General features: G+C 46.3%; 2 protein-coding genes across 5 annotated transcripts in view; both read left to right on the top strand.

Annotated features, from left to right (window-relative positions):
- Positions 1 to 25,956, top strand: part of POLA2 (DNA polymerase alpha 2, accessory subunit) — a 52,872-nt gene that overhangs the window by 22,748 nt on the left and 4,168 nt on the right. For all 4 annotated transcript variants that reach the window (XM_042849695.2, XM_005307881.5, XM_042849697.2 and 1 more), the window contains 5 exons: positions 2,579 to 2,617; positions 3,155 to 3,228; positions 18,528 to 18,633; positions 21,108 to 21,214; positions 25,373 to 25,432. In XM_042849695.2, coding sequence (XP_042705629.1) covers positions 2,579 to 2,617; positions 3,155 to 3,228; positions 18,528 to 18,633; positions 21,108 to 21,214; positions 25,373 to 25,432 — 386 coding nt within the window. The remainder of the gene's footprint in view (positions 1 to 2,578; positions 2,618 to 3,154; positions 3,229 to 18,527; positions 18,634 to 21,107; positions 21,215 to 25,372; positions 25,433 to 25,956) is intronic.
- LOC135972851 (uncharacterized) lies at positions 11,827 to 14,173 on the top strand. The gene is made up of 2 exons (XM_065553021.1): positions 11,827 to 12,579; positions 13,574 to 14,173. The coding sequence occupies exons 1-2, from the start codon at positions 11,976 to 11,978 to the stop codon at positions 14,047 to 14,049; spliced, it is 1,080 nt and encodes a 359-aa protein (XP_065409093.1). The 5' UTR covers positions 11,827 to 11,975; the 3' UTR covers positions 14,050 to 14,173.

Here is a 25,956-nt window from a genome sequence, read left to right as displayed (position 1 = left end):
TGGCAACTGTGGTAGGTTGGCCTGGTCCTGGTCCTGGTGCTGTGAAAGGCGCAGGTGTCAGTGCTGATGTCAGGCCCCATCCTGGTGCCGGCACCTGGTGCAACATGTGTACCGGGGTTCCTGTAGCGTCAGTGCCGAGGGTGTGCCATAGCTGATGCCTCCGGTGCTGAAGGTAATGGTGTTAATGACTGAGACACTGGCTTCAGTGTCAATCATGACGGAACAAACATTGCGGACACCACTGATGCTGCACCCAATTGGGACCCCTGGCTCCGACCCTGGGCTTGATGGAAAGCCACTGCAGCGGTCCTTTTGGACTCTGGGATTTTGCCATTGAGGGGCCCACTGCTTTGGGCGGGACTGCCTATGGTGCTATGAGGAGGATCTTCTGCTCCTGCTATAGTCGGAGCGGTATGAATCTGACTCCGAGTAGGAGGACCAGGGTAGCACTGCTCCTCTTGAGGTAGTGTCGAGAAGCAGGGGACCGACTGCGCTCCCTGGATGGCGGTGCTGGAGTAGAAGGGTGCCGAGGTGATGGGGATCAGCGTGCCATCATTGCTGGCTTTTCCTTAGACTGCACGGGGTGCCAGGATGGAAGCTGCAGTGCCGGGACGCTCTCCTTTCTCAGCGGCGAAAACGGCGCCGTGAGCCTCAATAGATCCTGCGCCGCCTCGAAAGCCTCTGGTGTGTATAAGAGCGGTAGATGCTCCATAGATGTGGTGAGCAAAATGGGCCCAGTCTCGACTGTCTCACCTAGGCAGGAGTCAACGTGGCCCCACTCTGAGTCTCCGAGCCGTGGCCCGACTGAGATGCCACTGGTGGCTGGTCCCTGAGGGAGATTGACCTCTATTTCTTCTGCACCGGCGATTGGGACTGGTGCCGAAGGCTGGAATGTCCCCGAGAGGCTCCATGACTGTGCTGAGCTTCCTTGCCAGCATCTTTCTTCAACGCCGCATCCTTCAAAGACAGCGCGGGAGCACTTTGTGCCGAAGACAACGTGCTGGGAGCAGGATCAGCGGCGCCTGGGTCCGACTGAGGTCTGAGAGCTGCCTCCATAAGGAGAATTTTGACACACTGCTCCCTCTCCTTAACGGTTCTCAGTCGGAATTCCCAACAGATCTTGCAGTGGTCTTTCTGGTGACCCTTGCCCAGGCACTATAAGCAGGAAGTATGGGGGTCACTTTTTGGCATGCACTTTGCCCAAATCTGGCAAGTCTTAAAGCCCAGGGATCACGGCATGTCCTGGTAACAAATGTGGGGGGAACCCCCTGTAACTGAAATTTATAAAGAACTACTAAACTATAGCAACTACTGGAAACTAACTATGTACAGTGTATAAAGCTCTGCTAATCCACTTGCCGGAGCAAGAAAAGAGCAAGGGGAAGTTCCAGCTACTGTCACTGGTGGTAAGAAGGAACTGAGGGGGTATAGGGTCGGCAGGGCTCTATATTAGGCGCCATGAAGGCGCAACTGTAGGGGGCTCCCAGGCCACAGTTGCTGCTAGGGTGGGGATTCTCAAACTGGGGTCGCGAGGTTCTTACATGGGGGGGGGGGTCACAAGCTGCCAGCCTCCGCCCCAAACCCTGCTTCGCCTCCAGCATTTATAATGTTAAATATATTAAAAAGTGTTTTTTTAATTTATAAGGGGGGGGTCACACTCAGAGGCTTGCTGTGTGAAAGGCGTCACCAGTACAAAAGTTTGAGAATAACTATGCTAGGGGAAAAAAATCTTCCAGCTACTGTGCACGTGCGCACGCACACACCTGATTGGAATTGACATGAATAAGCACTCGAAGAACAACAAGGCGATCCCCATAATTGTCCTCCAAGAGGCTCCTCTTTCTAAAGCATCTGGTGATGGCCAATAGACTGAGCTAAATGGACCATTCGTATCCAATGTTGCAAAACCTATGTTCAGTGATCACAAAGCACTTTCCCAGTATATGATCAACCACACAGCTTCCCTTGCTCTGATAGCACTTCTCAGAGTGCTTTACAAAGGAGGCAAGTAGCATAATCCCCATTTTATAGATGGAGAAACTGAGGCATAGAGAGAGGAAAGTGACTTGCCTAACATCACTCAGAGGCCAGTAGCAGAGCTGGGACTAGAACCCAGGTCTCCAGGGTTCCAGCCCAGTGCCCTGCCCACTAATCCACATTACAGCCCTTAAGTTAGACATTGGCCCTTGGGTGGGGAAACTGAGGCACAGAAGTGCAAAGTGACGTAGTTGTTCTATGCCCACTTCTGCCCAGTAGACCTGACTCCCAGTCCCCTGCTATCATTCACTAAGTTATGTTCCCTCCTTAACTCAGGAATCCTGGCTCTCCTTCCTCTGTTGTCCATTTGACCACACACCTTCCCTGAGCCAGGAGATAGAACCCAAGAGTCTTGGTTCCCAGTCTCTGTTCTAGTCTCTAGAAAACTTTCTTTCCAGCTGCATCTTGTATATTACCTATGTTTAATGCAGCCTGGGTCACAGTTCAGGGCTGGAGCACCAGTCAGTGAGCAGGCAGGATGCAAGGGATAGATTTTTCTCTCTTTGAATTCCTTTCTTGACTTCTTGTTTTCTTGTTCCAGTTTGGTCCTTTTCTCGATGCTAAACACGAGCAAGTTGAGGTAAGTTGCCCCCCAAGGGAGTTGAGAATGCACAAGCATTTCCTCTCTGCGGTCTAGTAAATACCACGAGCTAACATCTTGGGGCTGCTATGGAGCAGGTCCTTGGAAGGCTCTCCTACCCTTCAGAGTGACAGCACATCAAAGGCAATGCCCGTGCAACAACCATGGAGGGATATTCCTTGACTTTGCCCAAGAATTTAGATGAGTCTTGTCAGAAGTATTTACTGCCCATTAGAATCCTTGAATTGCCAGGCAACCCAAATATCCATGGCTTGTTTACGTGGATGAATCCTGGCCTCCCTAGGAGGCTATTGCCATGTTACCAAATGAAACCAGGTTTTATTAACTTTATGGGCAGCCTTTTAAAAAATGACCTTCAAACTTTGGTTGGCATTGCCCCATTGTTCCTTGAAGGTGTGGGGAGGCTACCAGAGTCTTTCCCAGTCTGTTTGGCTGAACTCTGCTCTTGGCATGGACTATGTAACTTTCCTCAGAGAAAACTTGTAACAAATCAAGTTGTTCTTTCTTTGTCTGTAGAACGGTCAGCTCATTGGATCATTTGAGGATATCTTTAAACATTGTCTGAAGATGATAATTGAAGGGACAAGAAGGTATGTATTAAATAGCCTTTGTGCTCTTTTGTCAGCTTCCAAGGATTTGAAAGTATTGGGAAACGTGACTGAATTAAGATTTTCCATCCCTTGTGTGTGCTGTATCTCAGGGAGGTGGTTCATCCATGTTCACAGAGCGAGTGTATGACAATACTGGGACTAGAACACATTAATCCTGATTTCCAGTCCCTCCCTTAGGTTACTAGAAAATGGTTCCTTTCACAATACAGAGCCTAAGCCAATCTGATTCTCTAGTCTGCCTATGAGAGGAAGGATGGCCTTGTAGTTGGGGCATTAGACTGGGATTGTGGAGATAAGGGGGTCAATTTTGTTGTCTGCCAGAGACTTGCTGTGTGATCTCGAGCAAGTCACTGTGGCCTGTTCTACCCTAAAAAGTTAGGTCAATTTAGCTACGTCACTTGGGGGTGTGAAAAATACACAGCCGTGAGCAGCATAGTTAAGCCAATCTAACCTCCAGTGTTCACAACACTAAGTTGATGGAAGAATTCTTCTGTCAACCTAGCTGCTGCCTCTCAGGGAGGTGGATTATCTAAGATGATGGGACAACCCTTCCTGTCAGCATAGGTAGTGTCAGCGCTGCAGTGGTGCACCTGTGCTGCTGTAGAGTTTCAAGTATAGACAAGCCCTCAGTCTCTCTGTTCCACAATTGTGTGAAATAAGTGTAATAATCCTTCCTTTCTCATGTTCATTTAGATTATTTATCACTTTGATGCAGGTAGGTCCTACTACTGTCAGCCAGATCATGCCCCTTGTACAATAACATTTTCAAAAGCTCCTAAGTGACTTAAGAGCCTAAGCTCCATTGATTTATTTTAATGGGATTTAGGCTTCTAAGGGTATGTCGACACTACTCGCTGGATCGGCGGGCAGCGAGCTATCCAGCGGGGGTCGATTTATTGCATCTAGTCTAGACATGATATATCGACCCCCGAGCGCTCTCCCGTCAACTCCTGAACTCCACCACCGCGAGAGGTGCAGGCGGAGTCGACGGGGGAGCGGCAGCAGTCGACTCATCGCAGTGAAAACACCGCAGTGAGTAGGTCTAAGTACGTCGACTGAAGTTGCATAAGTTAGATTGATTTCCCGCCCCCCAGGGTAGACCAGGCCTCAGTAACTAAGTGCTTTTGAAAATTTCACCATTAGTTAAGATAAACTCTTTAGGGCAGAGACTCTCTCCCTGTGGGTATAACTTCACTGCAGAATTAGCTGAGGTTTTTACCTGGGTGTTGCCCCAATGCCCTCCCATCCACACATGCAAACTCCTCACCTGAATTGAGTGGTGTTTTCAGCCCAGGTTCCACTCTGGGGTGGTAACCCATCCACTGTGCATTGAGGATGTAGTGCTGATAGTCTTCCAATGCCTTCCCAATTTCCCCCATGTGCCCAGAAGAACATGCAAGTTCTCCCACAAGTCACTGGGAAAGAATCCATTGAGCAGCTCACCTGACTGCAGCACAAAGAATGATAGGATATTCCCCCAGAAATCCAGTGAGCCACATGGGAGAATGCAACACTGGTGAGAAGAGAGTAACTAAAGTATGACTTGCAGTGTGGCTGCTCAGACCTGGGCTAGGCTAACCTGCATGCTCAGACCTAGGTACCAATTACCGGGGCAAACTCTGCCATGAAGACCTACTTTGTGACTGTGCAACATCCAATACAAGGGGGTGGGGGGGAGGGGGCTTCATCTTGTGACCTCTAGTTTCTACTGTGATACAAATAACTTTAACAATAGTCCCCTTTACTGCTAGTGCGTGACTGTTCCCATCTGTGTGCGTGCGCTCGCTCTCTCTCTCGTAAGTCTGAGTAGCCTATTACTTGAGACATTTAAAACTAGACTGTAAAACTGATAAATGGACAAACAATCCTGTATGCCAGGGAGGTGAATTAGTCTTCTGTATTTCTTAACTGGTGGGTCGCAACTGCTGGGGCAGGGTCACGAGGCATTGAAAATTGTATTACAATCCAAAGACAAGAGAAGAAACTTTTCAGAATAACTTCAGGGCAGCCAAAACCTTTAAAGCTTGTGAGGTTAAATGTAGTAGTAGTTTATCATTTAAACAATTTTTACTTTTGCGAACCAGAAGAGGTTGAGAAATACTGAAATAAAACTATCATGTCATTTTATTATGTGCTTACAATTAATCTTTCCAAGGGAAGTGGAAGACTGTTCGTAACACTCCCCTGATAGGATAAACTTTAGGAAAGGTATGATATTTGTCCCCCCCCACCCCAAAAACAGTTCTTTCCCCTTCCTTAAAGCTGCCAACGCTCAGATAGCTGCAGACCACAAGCACAAAGGATTAAGACCCAGAAATAGTGCTGGTGGAAGTGTAACATATGGGTGGAGTTCCTGACTCTTTCAAACAGACAGAGCTGTGAACACAGCATATCCCTAAAGGACAGGCAGGTACTAATGAGAAAGGGGAGACTTTATTTCAGGAAGAGTAGAAAGCCAAAAATAGGGTTTTTGTGTAGCCAGCAGCAAACATCCTTGATTACTCTGGGAGAGCATAGAAGCTAAACATGGCAGAGGTGCTGGAGAGGGACTATCTTGATTGACTTGTTGGCTCATGTACGTTTTGGGATTAAGGCCTTGTCTTGGTTTTAGCCACCTATGTCTATAACCTAGCGTACAAATCCCTAGTGTTACACAAGGGAAAGCACTTGTCTGTAGCAACTGCGCCGCTGTAGAGCTTAGTGAAGACTAGGGCTGTTAAGCAATTAAACAAATAATCGTGATTAATTGCACAATTAAAAAAATAAATTGCGATTAATCACACTGTTAAATAATAGAATACCACTTATTTAAATATTTTTGGGTATTGTGACAAAGTTCTGTCCTTGACTCCGTGGGTCTAGCGTTTCCTGACAGATTTTTGCTAGCCTCAGAGGCTCACTGTGACCCTCCACATAGCCCTTCTCTCTCTAGAGGCGAGGTTCACAGTCTACTGAGCCATTTTCATCATAAGCCAGCAAGGGAGGTGAGGAGAAACAACCCTCCCTCACACAGTCTCTGTTGTCTCCCAGTATCAGTGATTAATCAGGGAGGGGAGGGGGAGCCTGGGCCCACCCTCTACTCCGGGCTCCAGCCCAGGGACCCTAAATTTAGCAGCTAGGAAAGCTGACTTTTTGGAAATAGAGCATGTACAATTCCCTGGGCTACTTCCCCACAGCAGCCCCCACTCAATATCTTCTTCACAATTACCTCAGGGCCTCCTTCCTTGCACCTGATATGGATTCGTACTACTTCATTCCTCCAACAGCACAGCTCTCTCCTATAGCTCCTGACACCCACACCGCACTGACTAACTGAGAGGCTTTTAACTAGTTCCAGCCAGTCCTTGATTGGCTTCAGGTGTCCCAATCAATCTAGCTGTCTCTCCTGCCTTCTAGAAGGATCTTAATTGGCCCCAGGTATCTTGATTAACCTGGAACAACTGCCATTTGGTTACCGTGGTACCAGGGATTTGTTTAGCCTGGGGCTAACATACCTGTTCCTCACTACTTTACTGTAGCCATCTGGCCTTGCCCCATCACAGTATTTTCTACATTTTCAAATATATTGATTTCAATTACAACACAGAATACAAAGTGTACCGTGCTCACTTTATATTTATTTTTTATTACAAATAGTTGCACTGTAAAAAACCAAAGAAATAGTATTTCAGTTCACCTAATACAAGTACTGTAGTGCAATCTCTTTATTGTGAAAGTTGAACTTACAAATGTAGAATTATGTACAAAAAAATAACTGCATTAAAAAACAAAACAATGTAAAACTTTAGAGCCTACAAGTGCACCCAGTCCTACAATCGCTCAGACAAACAAGTTTGATTACATTTGCAGGAGATAATGCCGCCCTCTTTTTGTTTACAATGTCACCTGAAAGTGAGAACAGGCATTCGCATGGCACTTTTGTAGCCGGTGTTGCAACGTATTTTGTAGCCAGCGTTGCAAGGTGCCAGATGTGCTAAAGATTCATATATCCCTTCATGCTTCAACCACCATTCCAGGGAACATGCGTCCATGCTAATAACAGGTTCTGCTCGAGAACCATCCAAAGCAGAGTGGACCGACGCATGTTCATTTTAATCATCTGAGTCAGATACCACCAGCAGAAGGTTGATTTTCTTTTTTGGTGGTTCGGGTTCTGTAGTTTCTGCATTGGAGTGTTGCTCTTTTAAGACGTCTGAAAGCATGCTCCACATCTCGTCCCTCTCAGATTTTGGAAGGCACTTCAGATTCTTAAACCTTGAGTTGAGTTCTGTAGCTATTTTTAGAAATCTCACATAGATACCATCTTTGCGTTTCGTCAAATCAGCTGTGAAAGTGTTCTTAAAATGAACACGTGCTGGGTTATCATCCAAGACTGGTATAACATGAAATATATAACAGAATGTGAGTAAAACAGAACAGGAGACGTACAGTTCTCCCCCAAGGAGTTCAGTCACAATTTAATTAACGCACTGTTTTTGTAACGAGCATCATCAGCATGGAAACATGTCCTCCAGAATGGTGGTTGAAGCATGAAGGGGCATACGAATGTTTAGCATATCTGGCACGTAAATACCTTGCAACACCGGCTACAAAAGTGCCATGCAAATGCCTGTTCTCACTTTCAGGTTCATTATAAATAAGAAGCAGGCAGCAGTATCTCCCGTAAATGTAAACAAACTTGTTTGTCTTAGCGATTGGCTAAACAAGAAGTATGACTGAGTGGACTTTGTTTTTAGTGCAGTTATATAGCAAAAAAAAAAAATCTACATTTGTAAGTTACACTTTCACAGTAGAGATTGCACTACTGTACTTGTATGAGGTGAATTGAAAAATACTGTTTTTTATCAATTTTACAGTGCAAATATTTGTAATAAAAATAATTATAAAGTGAGCACTGTACACTTTTGTATTCGGTGATGTAATAGAAGTCAATATATTTGAAAAATGTAGAAAAACATCCAAAAATGTTTAATACATTTCAATTGATATTCTGTTTAACAGTGCGATTAATCACGATTAATTTTTTTAATCGCAGTTATTTTTTTTGCGTTAATCACGTGAGTTAACTGCCATTAATCAACAGCCCTAGTGAAGATGCTATCTACTGGCACGGAGGAGCTTCTCCTATCGGCATAGGTACTCCACCTCCCTGAGAGGTAGTAGCTATGTCAACAGAAGAAACCCTTCCATCAACATTGCACTGTCTATAGGTTGGTAGTAGAGTCGTTATAACTACATATCTTTGTAGTGTAGACTAGGGAAAAGCTGTGATTGGCACAGATACAATATTTAGATTGTGGTTCGTAGCATAGACAGGCCCCGTCGCATGTAGAGGCACCCCCAGGGTAGACTATTAGGCTTTTTTTTTTGGTCATAGTCTCCTTCATGGTAGACTTATAAAGAAATACACACACTGAAACTTCAGATCGAAGTGCATGCTTCCAGCCTATCTTGTAGAGGGAATTCTGGAGGCATTTGCCTTCCCTGAACAATAGGGGAGAAGTTGTCCCCTACAACTTTAATTGACTCCCAGTTAACCATCTGATAAATGCAAAAGGAGGCTGGTTTATCAGTGAGTCAGCATGGCAAGCCCCTCCCTTTGATCATCCCATGACAAAAGCCACTTCCTGCCAGCAGCCTGATTTTTAATCAGCATTTGTATCTCATTGGTGCATCTTCAGCAGATGCTAATCAATTCATTAAGCAGCTGTACTCCAGACTGACACCAATAAAGCTATACCTTCAGCTTGGAGGAGATGAGCTCGGCCTGTTGATCTCTCTTCAAATTTGAATAGAGGGGAAGCAGGAAGCATAATGTAAAGTAAACTGCTTTCTTAAATTCAGACCAGCAGCTAAATTACTGGGTTAGTTTGACACACATCTGGCTGTTCCCATCTTGTCTGGAAACATAACTAATCTTCAAGTATCAAAGGGGTAGTGTTAGTCTGGATCTGTAAAAGCAGCAGAGAGTCCTGTGGCACCTTATAGACTAACGGACATATAGGAGCATGAGCTTTCGTGGGTGAATACATGCATCTGAAGAAGTGGGTATTCACCCACGAAAGCTCATGCTCCTATATGTCTGTTAGTCTCTATCAGGTGCCACAGGACTCTTTGCTGCTATAACTAATCTTAACACCAAACAAATTGAAGAACCAGCTAGCTGGTCTTCCAAGTGCCTTTGTACACAAGAGGGAATAGGGATACAGCCGTCCTCTGTCCTGATTCTAATACTGTCCCCCCATTTCATAGGGTGGGCTGCCCTTTTTCTGAAACCGTGTTTCAGAGTCAGCCTATGTAATCAGGTCCCTTGACTCAGTTGTGCTGTAACTTGACCTGCAGTTCCAGTCTGTCCCCAGGAGAGGGTGGTGAACTGGGAGTAAGGAAACCTGGGTCCTATTCCCAGCTCTGCCACTGACCTGCTGTGTGACCATGGGCACGTCACTTCACCTCTCTGCTTCTGTTTCCTCACCCACTCTCTGGGCTTGGCTTAACACACAAGTTGTACTGCTTAACTGTATCAGTATAGTCAAAGTGGTACAACTCCCCTAGTGTGGATGCAGTTACACCAGTATAAATGTGCTTGTCTATTTATATCTCACTCCTGTACAGGAAGGGGAATAAGCTATACCAGTATAACTATACTCACATTGAGGGGAGGTGGGGGTTAGTAGCTGCTTTTTTTTCTTTTTTTTTTTAACACACCCCTAATGAAAACAGGTATAGCTGTATGAATTCTGGGTGTAGAGAAGGCCTCTGTCTGTCTTGTCCATTTAGACTGTAAGATCTTTGGAGCAGGGACGATCTTGTTATGTGTCTGCCCAATGCCTAGCACAGTGGGGCCCTGATCATAGTTGGGGCCTTTAGATGTTGCTGTAATAAATTGTAGTGCTGCCGTCTCTTGACCTCTTTTTCCCTCCTACTTCCCAACCCAGAGACTTTCACATAAGCAGAGTTGTACTGTAAGAGGCTGTAAACTGGAATCCCAAGGCTTAGTCTAAGCTAGAAAAGGTTTGCTGATAGCTGTACTGGTAAACCCTACTAGAGTATACACAGCTTATGCGGGCCAAGGAGTGCTTTTATTGGTATAGCTTATACCAGTTCCCTGAAAAAAATAAGCTATATTGGCAAAAATACTTTTTCCCCCCCCCCAGTATGAAAAGTTATTAAAAATTACACCCCTAACTGACATTATTGTAACTGCAATAGTTTGTGTAGACTCACTTAAGGCTTTCTATAGCCATGTAGCTGTATGGTTAAAGATGACTTGTTATTTGGACAGTTTACGTCTAGTGATGGTACTGCCTTTCTTGTTCCTTCCCCAGCTTCCCCCATCCTAGCCCCTGCATTAAACCCAGATGACTTGGGATGGGGGCCTCATAGTATCTGCTGTTGGTTTTCATCCTCTCTGATCTCCCTATCTTGTTCTTGGTGAGGGTGGGGGAAAGAGGAATGGAGAAAACAAAGAACAAACAAGACATTCTTTCCTTGGGGTGGGCGCTGCGCACCACCAGGTTCTTTCATCTGCTGCCAGAGTCTGTCATACACTGGTATCGGGTCAATACCTCCCCTTTTTAAAAAGCACAATACAAATTGTATTTGAATGTGGATTTTGAGAGTGGAATATTTAAGCAGCTACTGACCTGATTCTGTCTGTCAGCATTTACTACAAAAACTGCTTGGTATATTGGGGGTTAATTTAAAAAAAAAAAAAATTGCTCAGCTCTTTGCACCTGTGCATATCTTCCAACTGAGCATAGAAATGTCATACAAGAGCGTACCAGTGGCTAATCTAGTCCATTGGCCTCTGATAGCAGCTGTTTCAGGTTGCTTCAGAGGAAGGTGTAATTCCACTCCCAGAATGCATCTACGTGTACTATGGAACGGGGAAGTTTTTCATCCTCTGCTGGTGATGAGGTAATGCAAACTCTTCATGTTTCAGTGTTCTTGTTCTGAATGGTTTTTTTAGATTAACACGGAGAGTGGAATTTGTATAGGGGGTACTACAATAGCAATAGATGATTCAGGGCATGGCCCAACCTCTGATGGTGTTAGGAAGAAACTTTCCCTGGGGGCAGATTATCCCACATCTACCTACTGCAGTGTTTTTGCACTTTTCTCTGAAACAGCTGGGCACTATTGGAGATGGGATTCTATTCTATATAGGTTCCCTATCTCACGGGGGTGTTGTGCAGATAAATACATTCAAGACTGAAGCGCTTTGAGATCTACTAATGAAAAGTGCTAAATAAGAACTAGATGGTCTTCCACCCTCAAAACTATAGTATCTGAATACATGCATTAAGTGACATGTCTAAATCTATCATATGTGGTTGTCTCTCCCATCCTTTCCCTAAGGCCTGGTCTACATTAGGCGTTTATGTCGAAGTTAGCGCCGTTAAATCGAATTAACCCTGCACCCGTCCACACTGCGATGCTATTTAGTTCGACATAGAGGTCTCTTTAATTCGACTTCTGTACTCCTCCCCGACGAGGGGAGTAGCGCTAAATTCGACATGGCCATGTCGAATTAGGCTAGGTGTGGATGGAAATCGACGCTAATAGCTCCGGGAGCTATCCCACAGTGCACCACTCTGTTGACGCTCTGGACAGCAGTGCGAGCTCGGATGCTCTGACCAGCCACACAGGAAAAGCCCCGGGAAAATTTGAATTTGAATTCCTTTTCCTGTCTGGCCAGTTTGAATCTCATTTCCTGTCTGGACATCATGGCGAGCACAGCAGCACTGGCAACGATGCAGAGCTCTCCAGCAGTGATGGCCGTGCAGTCTGGGAATAGAAAGAGAGCCCCAGCATGGACTGATCGTGAAGTCTTGGATCTCATCGCTGTGTGGGGCGATGAGTCCGTGCTTTCCGAGCTGCGATCCAAAAGAAGGAATGCAAAGATCTACGAGAAGATCTCTAAAGACATGGCAGAGAGAGGATACAGCCGGGATGCAACGCAGTGCCGCGTGAAAATCAAGGAGCTGAGACAAGGCTACCAGAAGACCAAAGAGGCAAACGGACGCTCCGGATCCCATCCCCAGACATCCCGTTTCTACGAGGCACTGCATTCCATCCTCGGTGCTGCCGCCACCACTACCCCACCAGTGACCGTGGACTCTGAGGATGGGATACTGTCCACGGCCGGTTCCTCGGACATGTTAGGGGACGGGGAAGATGAGGAAGGAGATGAGGAGGGCGAGGCAGTCGGCAGCTCTCACAACGCTGATTTCCCCGACAGCCAGGATCTCTTCATCACCCTTACAGAGATCCCCTACGAAGCGTCCCCAGCCGTTACCCCGGACACAGAATCTGGTGAAGGATCAGCCAGTAAGTGTTGTAAACATCTAAACATTTATTTTTAACAAAACAGGAATATTAACAATTAAAAGAATGGGTTGTTCATGATTAGTGTGCCCTAGGCGCTTAACGGTTTAGTAATGGGCAGTGCAAGTTTTGAAAAGAAATCTAGCAATGTCCGGTTTTCAGTGATTGTCCTGCACAAGCCGCTCTACTGTTTATTCCCTGCTACTGCAGCTACAGTAAAATGCGGTCTATGTGTCCGGGGATAGAGCAGTAATCCTCCTGGGACATCTCGATGAAGCTCTCCTGGAGGTAACTTGAAAGCCGTTGCATGAGGTTCTTGGGGAGAGCGGCCTTATTGGGTCCTCCGAAGTACGACACGTTGCCGCGCCACGAGATTATCAAGTACTCGGGGATCATTGCTCTGCACAGCAGGGCGGCATACGGCCCTGGTCTTTGGAGGCTTTCCCGGAGCATTCTCTCTTTGTCGCTCTCGGAGATCCTCATCAGGGTGATGTCGGCCATGGTGACCTGCTTTTAATTAGGTAGGGGAATGTTAGTGTTGGGACTGCTTTCCCGTTCCTTTACAGAACTGTGACCGCTGGTTTGCAGCCACGCGGTGGAGGCGGGAGAGGGGCAGCCGAAAGGGATCGTTCCCGGGGACAGCCGCGAGGGGGTGGGACAGGGGCAGAGTTCCCGCTTGCCGGATTGCTGGCAGCAGGGACTGACATTGATTTAAATGTGAAATGAGGCCAGTGGTAATATAAAAGTTTTAAACTGCCACAAGTGTACGGCTTACCATGTCTGCCTGCAACAGAAATTCCGTTGTGCTGCCTCGCTTCTCAAATGTGCTGTTCAAGACCCCAGGCACTGAATGCGAAGGCCGAGAATTCGACCTTGTGCTGAGTGCGCATGTGAAAGGTGCTGTGCATGGTCTTGTTCACAGAGAAAGACTATGTTCTTTGTTCACAACTACATTTATCTTTCTGAGGAATTCACTCCCTTTTTCCCATTTCCACAGCCCCGTCTGCGACTGTCTCACAACCTAGCCTGGAATCACACTCCCAGAGGCTAGCGCGGATTAGGCGTAGGAAGAAGAGGACACGGGAGGACATGTTCTCTGAGCTTATGGCCTCTTCCCAAGCCCAGGCAGCACAGCAGACCCAGTGGCGGGAGAACTTGACCCGAATGCACCAAGCCAACATGGATCGGGAGGAGAGGTGGCGGCAGGAAGACCAGCAGGCGACTCAAACGCTGCTTGGACTACTGAGGGAGCAAACGGACACGCTCCGGCGCCTTGTGGATGTTCTGCAGGAACAGAGGCAGGAGGACAGAGCCCCGCTGCAGTCCATCTCTAACCGCCCTCCCCCGCCACCAAGTCCCATACCCACCTCACCCAAAGTGCAAAGAAGGAGAGGCGGCAGAGTCCCTGCTAAGTCTCACTCCACCCCTGCAGAGAGCTCTAGTAGCAGAAGGCTCTCATTTCCCAAAATTTGAAAAGTTCTTTCCTTCCCGCCTGACACAAGCCCCCATCCAAGTTTCACCTCCCAATGCCATGTGTAGTTGATAATAAAAAATTCGTTTCTGTTAACTACTGTTTCAATCATGTTCTTTTGGAGGAGGAGGGGAAAGGGGGTTGGTAATTGGACAGGACAGTCTCCTTTGGCAGGGTACATAGTCGGGGGCAGGCACAGCAGCAGGGCACATACACAGTGCAGTGATGCAGTGACTAGTTGCCCCGGTTAGTCTGGGAGGTTGTTTTGATGTAATGTTGGGGGGGGGGGGGGTTGCTCTGTGACTTTGTGGCGGGGGAGGGCAGTTACAGATCTTAAGCGCCGGTCCTTAGGCAGGATGACAGAGCCACACAGCATGGGATCTGTAACCGTCCTCCCCCTGCCACAAAGTCAAATAGACCCCCCATACACACAGTCCCGATCAGGAGGGTTGATAGGCTCCGTTGAAACAAGCATCCCACCGCAGCGGAGCCTGTCAATCCTTGAGTTTAGAAGCTGCATTCGCGTCACAACACTACACCCGCCCCGCACCACAGTCTGCGTCCCAGTTTTAAAAAATTCCCGCGAAAACAGTATTAAAGAAAACGGTGTGCTTTAACAAAGTAGAACTATTTTTATTTCGACACGTGTGTTGGAGGGGGAGTGAAGGGGGTATGTAACTGGATAGGATAGTCAACATTAACTGGGTAAAGAAACGGGGGCAGGTTTAGCTTCTCAGTACACAAACTATAAAGTCACAGGTTACCCTGCTCACTCAGGAACTTTGCTTTCAAAGCCTCCCGGATGCACAGCGCTTCCCGCTGGTCTCTTCTAATCGCCCGGCTGTCTGGCTGTGAGTAATCACCAGCCAGGCTATTTTCCTCAACCTCCCACCCCGCCATAAAGGTCTCCCCCTTGCTCTCACAGAGATTGTGGAGCACACAGCAAGCTGCTATAACAATGGGGATATTGGTTTCGCTGAGATCACAGCGAGTCAGTAAGCTTCTCCATCTCCCCTTGAGACGGCCAAAAGCACACTCCACCACCATTCTGCACTTGCTCAGCCGGTAGTTGAAGAGTTCTTTTTCAGTGTCCAGGGCGCCAGTATAGGGCTTCATGAGCCAGGGCATTAGCGGGTAGGCTGGGTCCCCGAGGATGACTATAGGCATCTCCACATCCCCAACAGTTATTTTGTGGTCCGGGAAGTAAATACCTTGTTGCAGCCGTCTAAACAGACCAGAGTTCCTGAAAACACGAGCGTCATGAACCTTGCCCGGCCATCCCACGTAGATGTTGGTAAAACGTCCCCTGTGGTCCACCAGTGCTTGCAGCACCATGGAAAAGTAGCCCTTTCGGTTAATGTACTGGGTGGCCTGGTGGTCCGGTGCCAGGATAGGGATGTGAGTTCCATCTATGGCCCCACCGCAGTTTGGGAATCCCATCGCTGCGAAGCCATCTATGATCGCCTCCACGTTTCCCAGGGTCACTACCTTTGGCAGCAGTACATCAACGATTGCCTTGGCTACTTGCATCACAACAACCCCCACGGTAGATTTGCCCACCCCAAACTGGTTCGCGACTGACCGGTAGCTGTCTGGCGTTGCAAGCTTCCAGAGGGCTATGGCCACTCGCTTCTGTACACTCAGTGCAGCTCGCAACCGGGTGTCACTGCGCTTCAGGGCAGGGGACAGCAACTCACAAAGTTCCAGGAAAGTTCCCTTCCGCATGCGAAAGTTTCGCAGCCACTGGGATTCATCCCAGACCTGCAGCACTATGCGGTCCCACCACTCAGTGCTTGTTTCCCGTGCCCAGAATCGCCGTTCCACGGCATCAACATGACCCATTGCCACTGTGATGTCCTCGGCGCTGGGTCGCCTGCTTTCTGACAGGTCTGTGCTACTCTCAGACTTCAGGACATCACCGCGGTGCCGTAGCCTCCTCGCCTGACTTTTCTGCATCTGCCTCAGGGAAACCTTTATGATAAGCTGCGAGACGTTGAGAGCGGCCACAACTGCAGCGATGGTCGCAGCGGGCTCCATGCTCGGAGTACAGTGGCGTCCGCGCTGTCAATGACTGGAAAAGCGCGCGAACTGTTTTCCCGCCGGCGCTTTCAGGGAGGGAGGGCGGGAGTGATGGACGGATGACGACAGTTTCCCAAAAGCACCCTCGACTCATTTTGTTACCCAGAAGGCATTGCCGGCTACACCCAGAATTCCAATGGGCAGAGGGGACTGCGGGAACTGTGGGATAGCTGACCACAGTGCACCGCTTCGAATGTCGACGCTATCACCGTTAGTGTGGACGCACAAAGTCGAATTACTGTCCTTAGTGTGGAAACACACGTTCGACTTTGCAATATCGATTACAAAAATTCGATGCAAGTAAAATCGAACTACTCTCTTAGTGTAGACAAGGCCTAAGGGAAGTATTGTGTGCAGGACACTATTCTGTCTGGGTAGGGTTAGTTTCCATTTTTTTTTTCTTTTTTTTTTTTTTTTTTTCCTTTTTAAAATGTATGCACTGGTCTGGGTGTGTTGGAGAAGGCATCTCAGAGCAGCACACCTTGCACTTGGCACCAAAGATGGAAGTTCTGGATGGTCCTTGATTCCTGGGGAAAATCTGTTCCCACTCTCAGACTGGCCTCTGAGAAAGCTCTGTCTCCTGTGCAGATGAGCTCTACCCTAGAAGTAAAAAGTTCTGAATACTGGGCTACCTGGATCTCTGACCTGAGCCAGTGTGACAATTCATGTATTCCTGTGTTTGGAAAGGAAGAGATGGGTAAGCATCTGCCAGTGAGGCCCTGAAACCAATCAGTAGCCTCCTAAGAGTGTTGTGCGTCACTTCAGTACACAGTAAAGAGATTATTTTTCCTCTTCTGTAGTAATGGCAATGAAACCAGTGCCACCAACAGAATTGCAGCTGCCTGTGCAATGGCAACCCAAACACCTTGATATTTAAAGTTCAGGCTTATAACGGGCCATTAAGAACATCAGAACGGCCATACTGGGTCAGACCAAAGGTCCATCTAGCCCAGGATCCTGTCTTCTGACATTGGCCAATGCCATGTGCCCCAGAGGGAATGAACAGAACAGGTAATCATCAAGTGATCCATCCCCTGTTGCCCATTTCCCATTTGCTTCTATTGAGCTTTCTTGTATCCATCACAGAACTCTCTCATGGCCTCATTATTACATCCATTCAAAGCAATCTGTTGTATCATCTGATGGTTAAAGAACTAACTATAGATCTGGTTCCAAAGTCAGGTTTGTGGCTGAATAGTTGTTTCCAGGAATCATAAGGCAATCTTAACTCTTCACTAGTGAACAGGAGTTTCTCCTTAGTTTACTTATCTTATCTCCTAATGAATGCACAGCAATTGGTGTGATCAGAACTGCTGGGACTTGAAGAGCTCCCTTGTACCTCAGGCTGCAATGCAGCAGGGATAGACTATTTAAACTGGTTTGCTGGTTGTTTGTATTATGGGCCCCAGTCAAGACTGAGCTCCCACTGATGAGCTCTACTTAAACATAGGATATGTTTTCACTGTAAAAAATGTAGCTAGCTAGCTCAGCTAGGGATTTGGTTAGAGCTCAGGTTCCACTTTCACTTGAACTAGTAACCTACTCACTTTGCAGAGAGGACGCAAGCTAAATCATTGATGTGATTATGGTCCTCCCACCATTCTCCCTGTCTGCCAGAAGGACAGACAAGTTCTCTCACAGTTCACTGGGAAAGAATCCTAGAGCGGCTCATCTTACGGCAGTACAAAGAACCATGGGACATGCCCCCAGAAATCCTATCAACACTCTCACAAGGTAGTGCAGGACCAGTGAGGAGGGTATGGCTTGCAGTTTGACTGTTCACATCAGGCTCAGCTGACACCCCCAAGCTAGGCTAACCCAGGTTCCAATCATCTGGGCTAACTGCAGTGAAGACATATGGTAATACAGTCCCTGATCCAAAGAGCTTAGAGTCTACACAAATGAAATGGAAAAAGTAAAGACAACTATCCCCATTTTATAGATGGGTAACTGAGTCACCAATTTAAATCAAAGGCTTACAAGCAACTAGTGACTTTTTTGGGGTGCACAGCTGGACTCCTTAAGGGGCCTGGCTTTCAGAAAGTGCTGAACATCCTCTTACTGAAAAAAATCAGGCCCCTTTAAGGTGTTTCAGATTGGGGTAGCCAAAAATCATTAGTCACTTCTGAAAGTCTTGGCCTCATACTTGCCCCAAGCTCACACAGGGAGCCTGTAACAGACTTGGGTATTGTACTCAGGAAACTTGGGTTCTTGTCCAGATCAACTTTTTGGAAGATCTGATCCATTATTGCAATTTCCTATGTAATGAATTTCAAAGGCTTTCCACAGTAAGAGGTGGAGGACTCTAAACTTGTTGTATTAATGTGCTTGGTTTGTCAAGTATTGGGTTTTTAGGTTCCTGGTCTCTCTCTTAGAATGCTTCTCTTTCCTCTGCCAACAGTGCTGGTTCCCAGCTCGTGTTTGTACCATCGCTGAGAGATGTGCACCATGACTTCATATATCCTCAGCCGCCTTTCAGCTATGAGCTGTCTAAAGATGACAAACAGGTAACTTCCTATAGCTAACCACCTAATTTGTTTACTTTTCCTTTGAGTAGCTCACTTGAGAGAGAGAAAGTGACTGACAGGTTGTTTGCTGGACCGGCAGGTCAGGAGCCTGAAAGAAAAGTCTCATATTTCAACCCAAACAGGAAAATGGCTAAGAGCAAAGTGGATTTGATCAGTTGCTACACAGCCTGTTTAATCAAAGTTTAAAACTAGAAATCCTTTGGATTCCTTATAATGTATCCTTGGCACAAGCCAAGATTTCCAAAAGGAACTACGTTTTTTTGGGTGCCCAACCTGAAACATTTCCCCCACTTCTGATACATTGTCCGTCTGCTGAGCAATAGCAGATGTCGGGGGGCCTTGGAAGTCTGCTTCCCAGTGGAAGAGAAATCAGTGACTTCTAGTCCAGGTATATTTATTTACACACGTCCACCAGTCCTGACATAAGATAGTTAAACAGCATGCATTGCAATTCCTTCTTTCAGGAAACTCAGCCCACCACCAATCCCTGGTTCCCAGGAAGCAACTAATTGACTCTTAAGCAGAGTCCAAGACAGAGAGCAAACTCTCCTGCAGCTCCCTTTCACCCAAAGCTGATGCTCTCAAAAAACCAAACCTAAACAAAAAACACTTGTATAACCCAAAACATAATGCTTCTCTCAAAGTGTCAAGACTTGTTCATACTGGGAAGACTATGCAACAGCGCCACCTGGAAGCAGTGCTCTCACACTCTGAAAATCTAGTCACTTTTGGGAAAAAATCTTGCTCAGTTTTATTTTTTTTTCTCTTTTCTCCATAGAGTGTGATCACTCATAGTGCTGAGCCTTGGTGGGATACTCACCCTGGCCTGGGTGCTAAAAAGCTGGTCATTTCACTCATTCCATGGCCTGGTACAATCAATGTGCAGCAAAAATGAAAGATTTAAGCCTGTTGGGAAAGGTGCACAGAACAATTGAAAGCTCAGAACAGAAGTTCATAGACGCTGGAAATGGGAAAAGCTTTATCAGATCGTTTGTCCTCTTGTAAATGCAGAGCTGAAACTTTAGTCAGAGACCAAGCTGAAAACAGAATTCAGGCTATGCTGGCTCCTTGCCCTGTATCTAAGACCCTGCACCATGTGGCTTTAACACTCATATACCCCATGAGGAAATGAGTGGGAAATGAAATACAGGGTGAAAAACTATCTCTGTGACTGGGGAGGTGGGGAATTGTGACATCAAGCATACAGCTGTGAAGCTGCAATGAGCTGTATGTTAGTCATGCTGCTTTACTGAGAATGTTTCCACTTAAGGCTTGTCTATATGGGAAAATTATTGCACAATAAGATAGGGTGTGAATTTAAACCACACTAGCTATTGTAGGATAGCTCCCTGTATGGGCACTCCTATTCTGGGCTACGAGCGCCTTTTTTTTTTTTTTTTTTTTTTTTTTTTTAATTTAGTGCAATCCATTTTTAAAATTGGATTAAGCTAAATTGGAAAAAGGCACTCTTGTCTTGGAATAGGAGTGCCCATACAGGGAGCTTTTCTACAGGGGCTAGTCTGGTAATTTTTCCTTTGTAAACGAGACCATAAAGAGGTAAGACCCTCTGAGGTGTATCCATAGGCACGGTTATCGCTTGATTAAGCCCTGTGACAATCATGAAAGATTTAGAAAAGTTTCCCAGTGGAAGAGGTTGTTGCTTTCATAAAATGAAACTACTATTCTTCCCCTTTGAATTCCCCAAACACCTCCATCTATTCAGTCCAAAGAAAGAAGCAGCCTGCTAAGTTAAAAAGTGTCTTGAATAGTGCGTTTCACAACCCATCCTCACTAAACTTCTTTTGTAGGTTTAACATGGTCTTGCCTCATGTGGTGTCAGACCCCGCCACTGCCTCGGTTTTCCTCCTTCCCCAGTCAAACAAACTGTCACAACTGGTGCTTCTGAAGTACTCTTACCCTTCTGGGTTCTGGTTTATTAACATAAAATAACAGTTCAACTCTAAGCCAGAATCTCCCAGCATTCTCCTGTGGGGCTCCAGTGTGCCCCTAATCTCCTCTTAAGAAGTTTTCTCCGGCCCATCACTGCAGGTAGCTCCAGCCAGGTCTTTCCCTCTGGCTGGTATGGAAAGCCTCTTCCTCAGTCCTCCCTGACCCTGGCTCTCCTTTGGTTCTCTTTATTCTTTGAGCAGAGGAGTTCTGCCAGACCCATTCCCCCAGACTCTGGAGAGACCTCTCATGGGTCTTTCCTAGCCCTTGATCTCCCCCTCCCTGATGGAACATTCCCCCTAACCAGCTACTAGCATGTGATGCCTGGTCACCTGACCTAACCATGGGCCCAAACCCAAAATCATCACCTGGAACTGGATGACAGATGGGGCCCAACTCCCCTGAAAGGGCCAGCTCACCCTGTTCATACACCCATTCATCAAGCTGGAGGATGTTGGTAACAGCTGAATCCAAAGTGCACTTTGCCCTTTCTTTTCTCATTTCAGCGAGTACACTTTGTGTCTGACCCCTGCACTCTGGCAATAAATGGAGTAATTTTTGGCCTGACTTCCACAGACCTGCTCTTCCATATGAGTGCTGAAGAGATTAGCAGGTATGTCACAGCTTGTTCTAAGCTCAAACTTTAGGATAAACAGTTCCTTGGAAAAGTCCTTCCTAGTTTAAACAGAGACCAGCTGTGGGGCCCAATGCTCATATAATTTTGATTAAAAACATTTGGTCACCTCTACCAGGCCATAACACAGCGGAAGCTTGCGGAGAAAATGAAGTACACTGGGTTAAAGGGATGTTGAGTTGAAAGTCATAAGTCATCAGCAGCTGGTGACAGTTGGTGTAGCCCTATTGAAATCAATGCAGACTTACACTGATTTACACTACCTGTGGATCAGGGCCTATATCTGAAAGATGATGATTCACATTTAAGCCAAAAGACTCTTTTAAAAAAACCAATTAGTTTGTTTTGTTAACACTTACACATTTTGTTTAATCTCTAGCACTTTACTCAGCAGCCAGTTAAAATAGGGCTGCATTTTATTGTGTAGTCCCTTTATTTGTTATGCTTTTGGGTTCTCCTGCATAGTAATGCAGTAATTGCATGCAAGGGAATAAAGATCTGAGTAACACTCATTGATGTGCTAGTGATGCTGAACAGCTGCTTTGCTTGTCTGTGAAATAAGCCTCTCTGCAAGGTATAATCCTCAATTCCTGTTTGCAAAGCCCTTTGATCTTCAGTGGAAGATTGTGTCTGCTCTGGGTTTGAAGTGGTGCAACTGCACCTGTGCTTAGGGCATTGGGACTTGGGAGACCTGGCTTCTGTTCCTAGCTCTGCCCCTGACCTGCTTTGTGACCTCAGGCAGGTCACTTCCCCTTTCTGTGCTTCTGTTTCTCCTCCCACCCTATAGTTTTCAATTCTAAACTCTTTGGGGCCTGGACTGACTCTCTGTGTCTGGACCAACTGTCCACCAGAACAAGGCCCTGGCCTCTTGGCTCTACTGAGTCTACAAAGACTAATAATATATCTGTGATTAAAATCCCAGGGTAGACAAAGCCTAAACTGATTTGTGTCCGTTTTATTCTGTGTCCGTGATGTTGCATGCAGTCCCATCTGTGTAGTTATGACTGACCAGAAGGATAGCTCAGTGGTTTGAGCATTGGCCTGCTAAACCCAGGGTTGTGAGTTCAATCCTTGAGGGGGCCACTTAGGGATCTGGGGCAAAAAATCAGTACTTGGTCCTGCTAGTGAAGGCAGGGGGCTGGACTCAATGACCTTTCAGGGTCCCTTCCAGTTCTAGGAGATAGGATAGGATATACCTCTCATGGTATTTTGCTGCAATACAATTGTTCTGGGGGGCAAATGTTATTGGCTGTAGCAAGGCATTTTTGTTTGGACTTGGTGGTTGAACTCCTGTGATATACAATGGAGGGGAAGGAACATTTGAAGGGATTCACATGTTAAATTTGTGTTGTGTGCTTGCTGGCCAGGGCTATTCACACGCTGGGGTCATAGAAGCAAAATGCTTGACTCTGTCCTCTGTGGAGTTCCAGGTCTCTTGCACAATTCAGTGTTTTTTCTTTCTCCCCTGTTAATCTCCCACAATATTGCTTATAGGGGTGTGTGGGTGTTGAAAAGAGACAGCCAGAAGGAATATGTGTGTATAGGGGCCAATGTTTACTTCCCCATGCAGGTAACAAGGAAGCTGGGAGTTGGTGCCTTCTAGGATGACATTAGGCATTCCATGCTGCCGCACTTTTAAATAGGACAATGGCTCTAGCAACTGTAGGGTATGCCTACACTGCAGCTGGGACTCCCAACCCAGGTAGAAAGACTCACGCTAGTGGAGCTAGAGCTAGTGCACTAAAAATAGCAATGTGGATGTTTTGACTTGGGCTGTCGAGCCCACCCGGCCCCCTAGCTTCAGAGCCTGAACCACTATGTCCATGTATCTGTTTTTAGCGCTCTAGCTTGAGCTCTGCTACTGGTAGCTCAAGCCTCGCTAGTGCAAGTCTGCCTACCCAGGGTGGCTCACTCCTAGCTGCAGTGTAGACCTTCCTCAGAGGCCTTATCTATGCGCTGCCTGCTACCAGTTTAGTTAAGCTAGTGCAAACCATTGTTTGAATACTTATTTTAAAAGCAGCTTATTTTGATATAGTAATTCCTAACTCTTATATGGTGCTTTGCATTAGCAGACCTCAAAGCACATTACAAAGTATTATTATCCCCCATTTTACAGATGTAAAAACCTGAGGCAGAGAGAAGTGATTTACCCAGGGTCACCCAGCAGGCTCGTGACCAAGTTAGGAATAAAGCTGAGGTCTTTTAAGCCCTAGTCCAGCGCTCTGTCCATTAGGCCACAGTGTCTCCCTAAACTAAAGTGCTTTGTCTCCACTGTGTTTTTACAGATAGCTAACACACATTATTTATCCAATGGTAAAAACATACCTCTTTTTGTCAGTGAAGACATAGCTAAAAGAAATTAAGCCTGACTTAAACTTAAGAGAAGTGTGTCCAAACAGTCTTTTGTATCAGTTTGACTAAATGGGTTTAAAAAATTCCTTAAGTTAAACTGGTATGACTGAGCACATAGACAAGCTCTGAGGTACTCAGTGCATCCTCTGTGTGTGCACCACATGCATGCACCTCACTGACCATCTTAAATAACTCCATGCTCACGTTGGTGTTTACAAATACTTCTTAGCATTTATCCTTATCTCCCCTACCCCTATAGCCATTGTCTAGTCAAGACCTGCATATTTTCTTCATGTGAATCATGCCTCATAAATCATTCCCTCCAGCCCTTTCAGCCCTTTGGTTGCTTCTCTCCAAATTCCTGCCAGTTAACTGTTGTCTCGTTGGCTTGGAAACCCAATACAGGGCTCTGGGTTTGTGTAGTAACCAGTCCATAAGATGATGCCCCTGCAAATGCAACCCCAAAGCACCTTGATCAAATCTAACCTTGAATAGATCACCCATCTCCATTGTCTTGTCTCCCCTGGTTACAAAGTTGCTGAGTATCTTTGTTTTGGGGAGAGAATTTTTGAAAAACTCTGTAGCAAGAGAACCTCTTGGCATAAAGAAGACTTGATCAGAGCTAGTGGGGCACTGGACAGGAGGAGGTCAAAAGACCCGTTTTTTAATCGTGGCTCTACCAATGACCTTGAGCAAATCCCTTTCCCTCTCTGTGCCTCCATTTTCAGCTCCCACTCTGTCTATTTAGACTGTAAAGTCTTTGGAGCAGAGGCTGTCTTTTATGCTTACAGGGTACAGTGCTTCGTACACTGGAACTCCAATCTCTATTGGGGCTTCTAGGAACTACCATAATACAAATCTTAGCAGAACCTTAGAAATTTGGGGCTAAAATAAGCTACTGCAAAACTCCTGCATTGTCCTCAGGGTTATTTTAATTAAGCATGCACTCCTTGTTTCCTTGCAGACTCGGTTTCATTGGCGTCCTGCCTGCCAAATAAAACTTGGATGGCATTTTCTCTCAAGGCGTTTTTCTCCTAGCTGCAGCATGTTAAGATGTGTTCACAAGTCAAATGTCGTCTGTTTTAAATTAGAGAATTTTATTTCAGTAAGAGTCTGAGGCTCTTAACAGAATGTAAAAACAAAGTCAAACTTGTTGTGTTACCTGGTTGAAAGACTATTATTATTTTGTACTAGGGTAATACCGCGAGGCCCCAGCAAAGATCAGGGCCCTGTTTTTTGGGCATTGCACAGAATCTTAGTATACGGTCCTGGCCCAGAATAATTTTACAGTCAAAAGCCTGGTCCACACTAACCCCCCACTTTGAACTAAGGTACGCAAATTCAGCTACGTTAATAACGTAGCTGAATTCAAAGTACCTTAGTTCGAACTTACGCGGCAGGCAGGCTCCCCCGTCGATGCCGCGTAGTACCGGCGTCGTCCGGGATCGATCCCAGAAGATCGATTGCCTACCTCCGGGTCCGGCGGTAAGTGTAGACCTACCCTAAGAAGACAAGACTGACAGAAGGGAAAATTTATCCCTATTTTAAAGATGGTGAACTGAGGCATAGAGAGGCAACGTGACTTGCCAAAGGTCACACTAGGAGTTTGTGGTAGAGCTGGGAACTGAACCCAGATGTCCTGAGTTCTAGTCCAGTGCATTAACCACAAGACTGTCCACTCATTAGAAAATAAAAAAATTACCTTAAGAGAGATGGTTCTCTCCCCTCCCCCCTCCGCCCCCCCTGGTTTTCGTAGCTAAATTTTGGATGTTTCTCTTAAAACAGCTCTTCCGGTGTCTCAGACAGGTTCACCCGAATCCTTAAGCATGTCCTGACACAGAGGAGGTAAGATCAATTTCTGGATTTAGAGTTCATCACAAAACATTTCCTTGTCTAAAGTGACAGTGCCTGCCACTGATATATTGGGCCTTATGTTCTTTTGCCAGCACTTTGTGTAATCACTTACACGAGTGGAGAGTGGTATAAAAGTGCCACCATCCTGACTTGGTAGTGTTTTACACCTGCCCTGCACTGGTGTAGATGACCCTATGAGATTCATAGACATTATGGCCAGAAGGGGGGAGGGATAGCTCAGTGGTTTGAGCATTGGCCTGCTAAACTCAGGGTTGTGAGTTCAATCCTTAAGGGGACCACTTAGGGATCTGGGGAAAAATCAGTACTTGGTCCTGCTAGTGAAGGCAGGGGGCTGGACCTCAATGACCTTTCAAGGTCCCTTCCAGTTTTAGGAGACAGGATATCTCTATTTATTAAGGGACCGTAATGATCATCTAGTCTGACCTCCAGCTAAACACAGGCCAAAGAATCTCACCCAATAATTTTTGCTTTGATCCTGTAACTTTGGTGCTAAA

The sequence above is a fragment of the Chrysemys picta genome, chromosome 7, assembly GCF_011386835.1.
Source record: "Chrysemys picta bellii isolate R12L10 chromosome 7, ASM1138683v2, whole genome shotgun sequence".
Classification (NCBI taxonomy): domain Eukaryota; kingdom Metazoa; phylum Chordata; order Testudines; family Emydidae; genus Chrysemys; species Chrysemys picta.
Note: the sequence above shows the minus strand (reverse complement) of the source record. Positions and strands in the feature narration are given on the sequence as shown.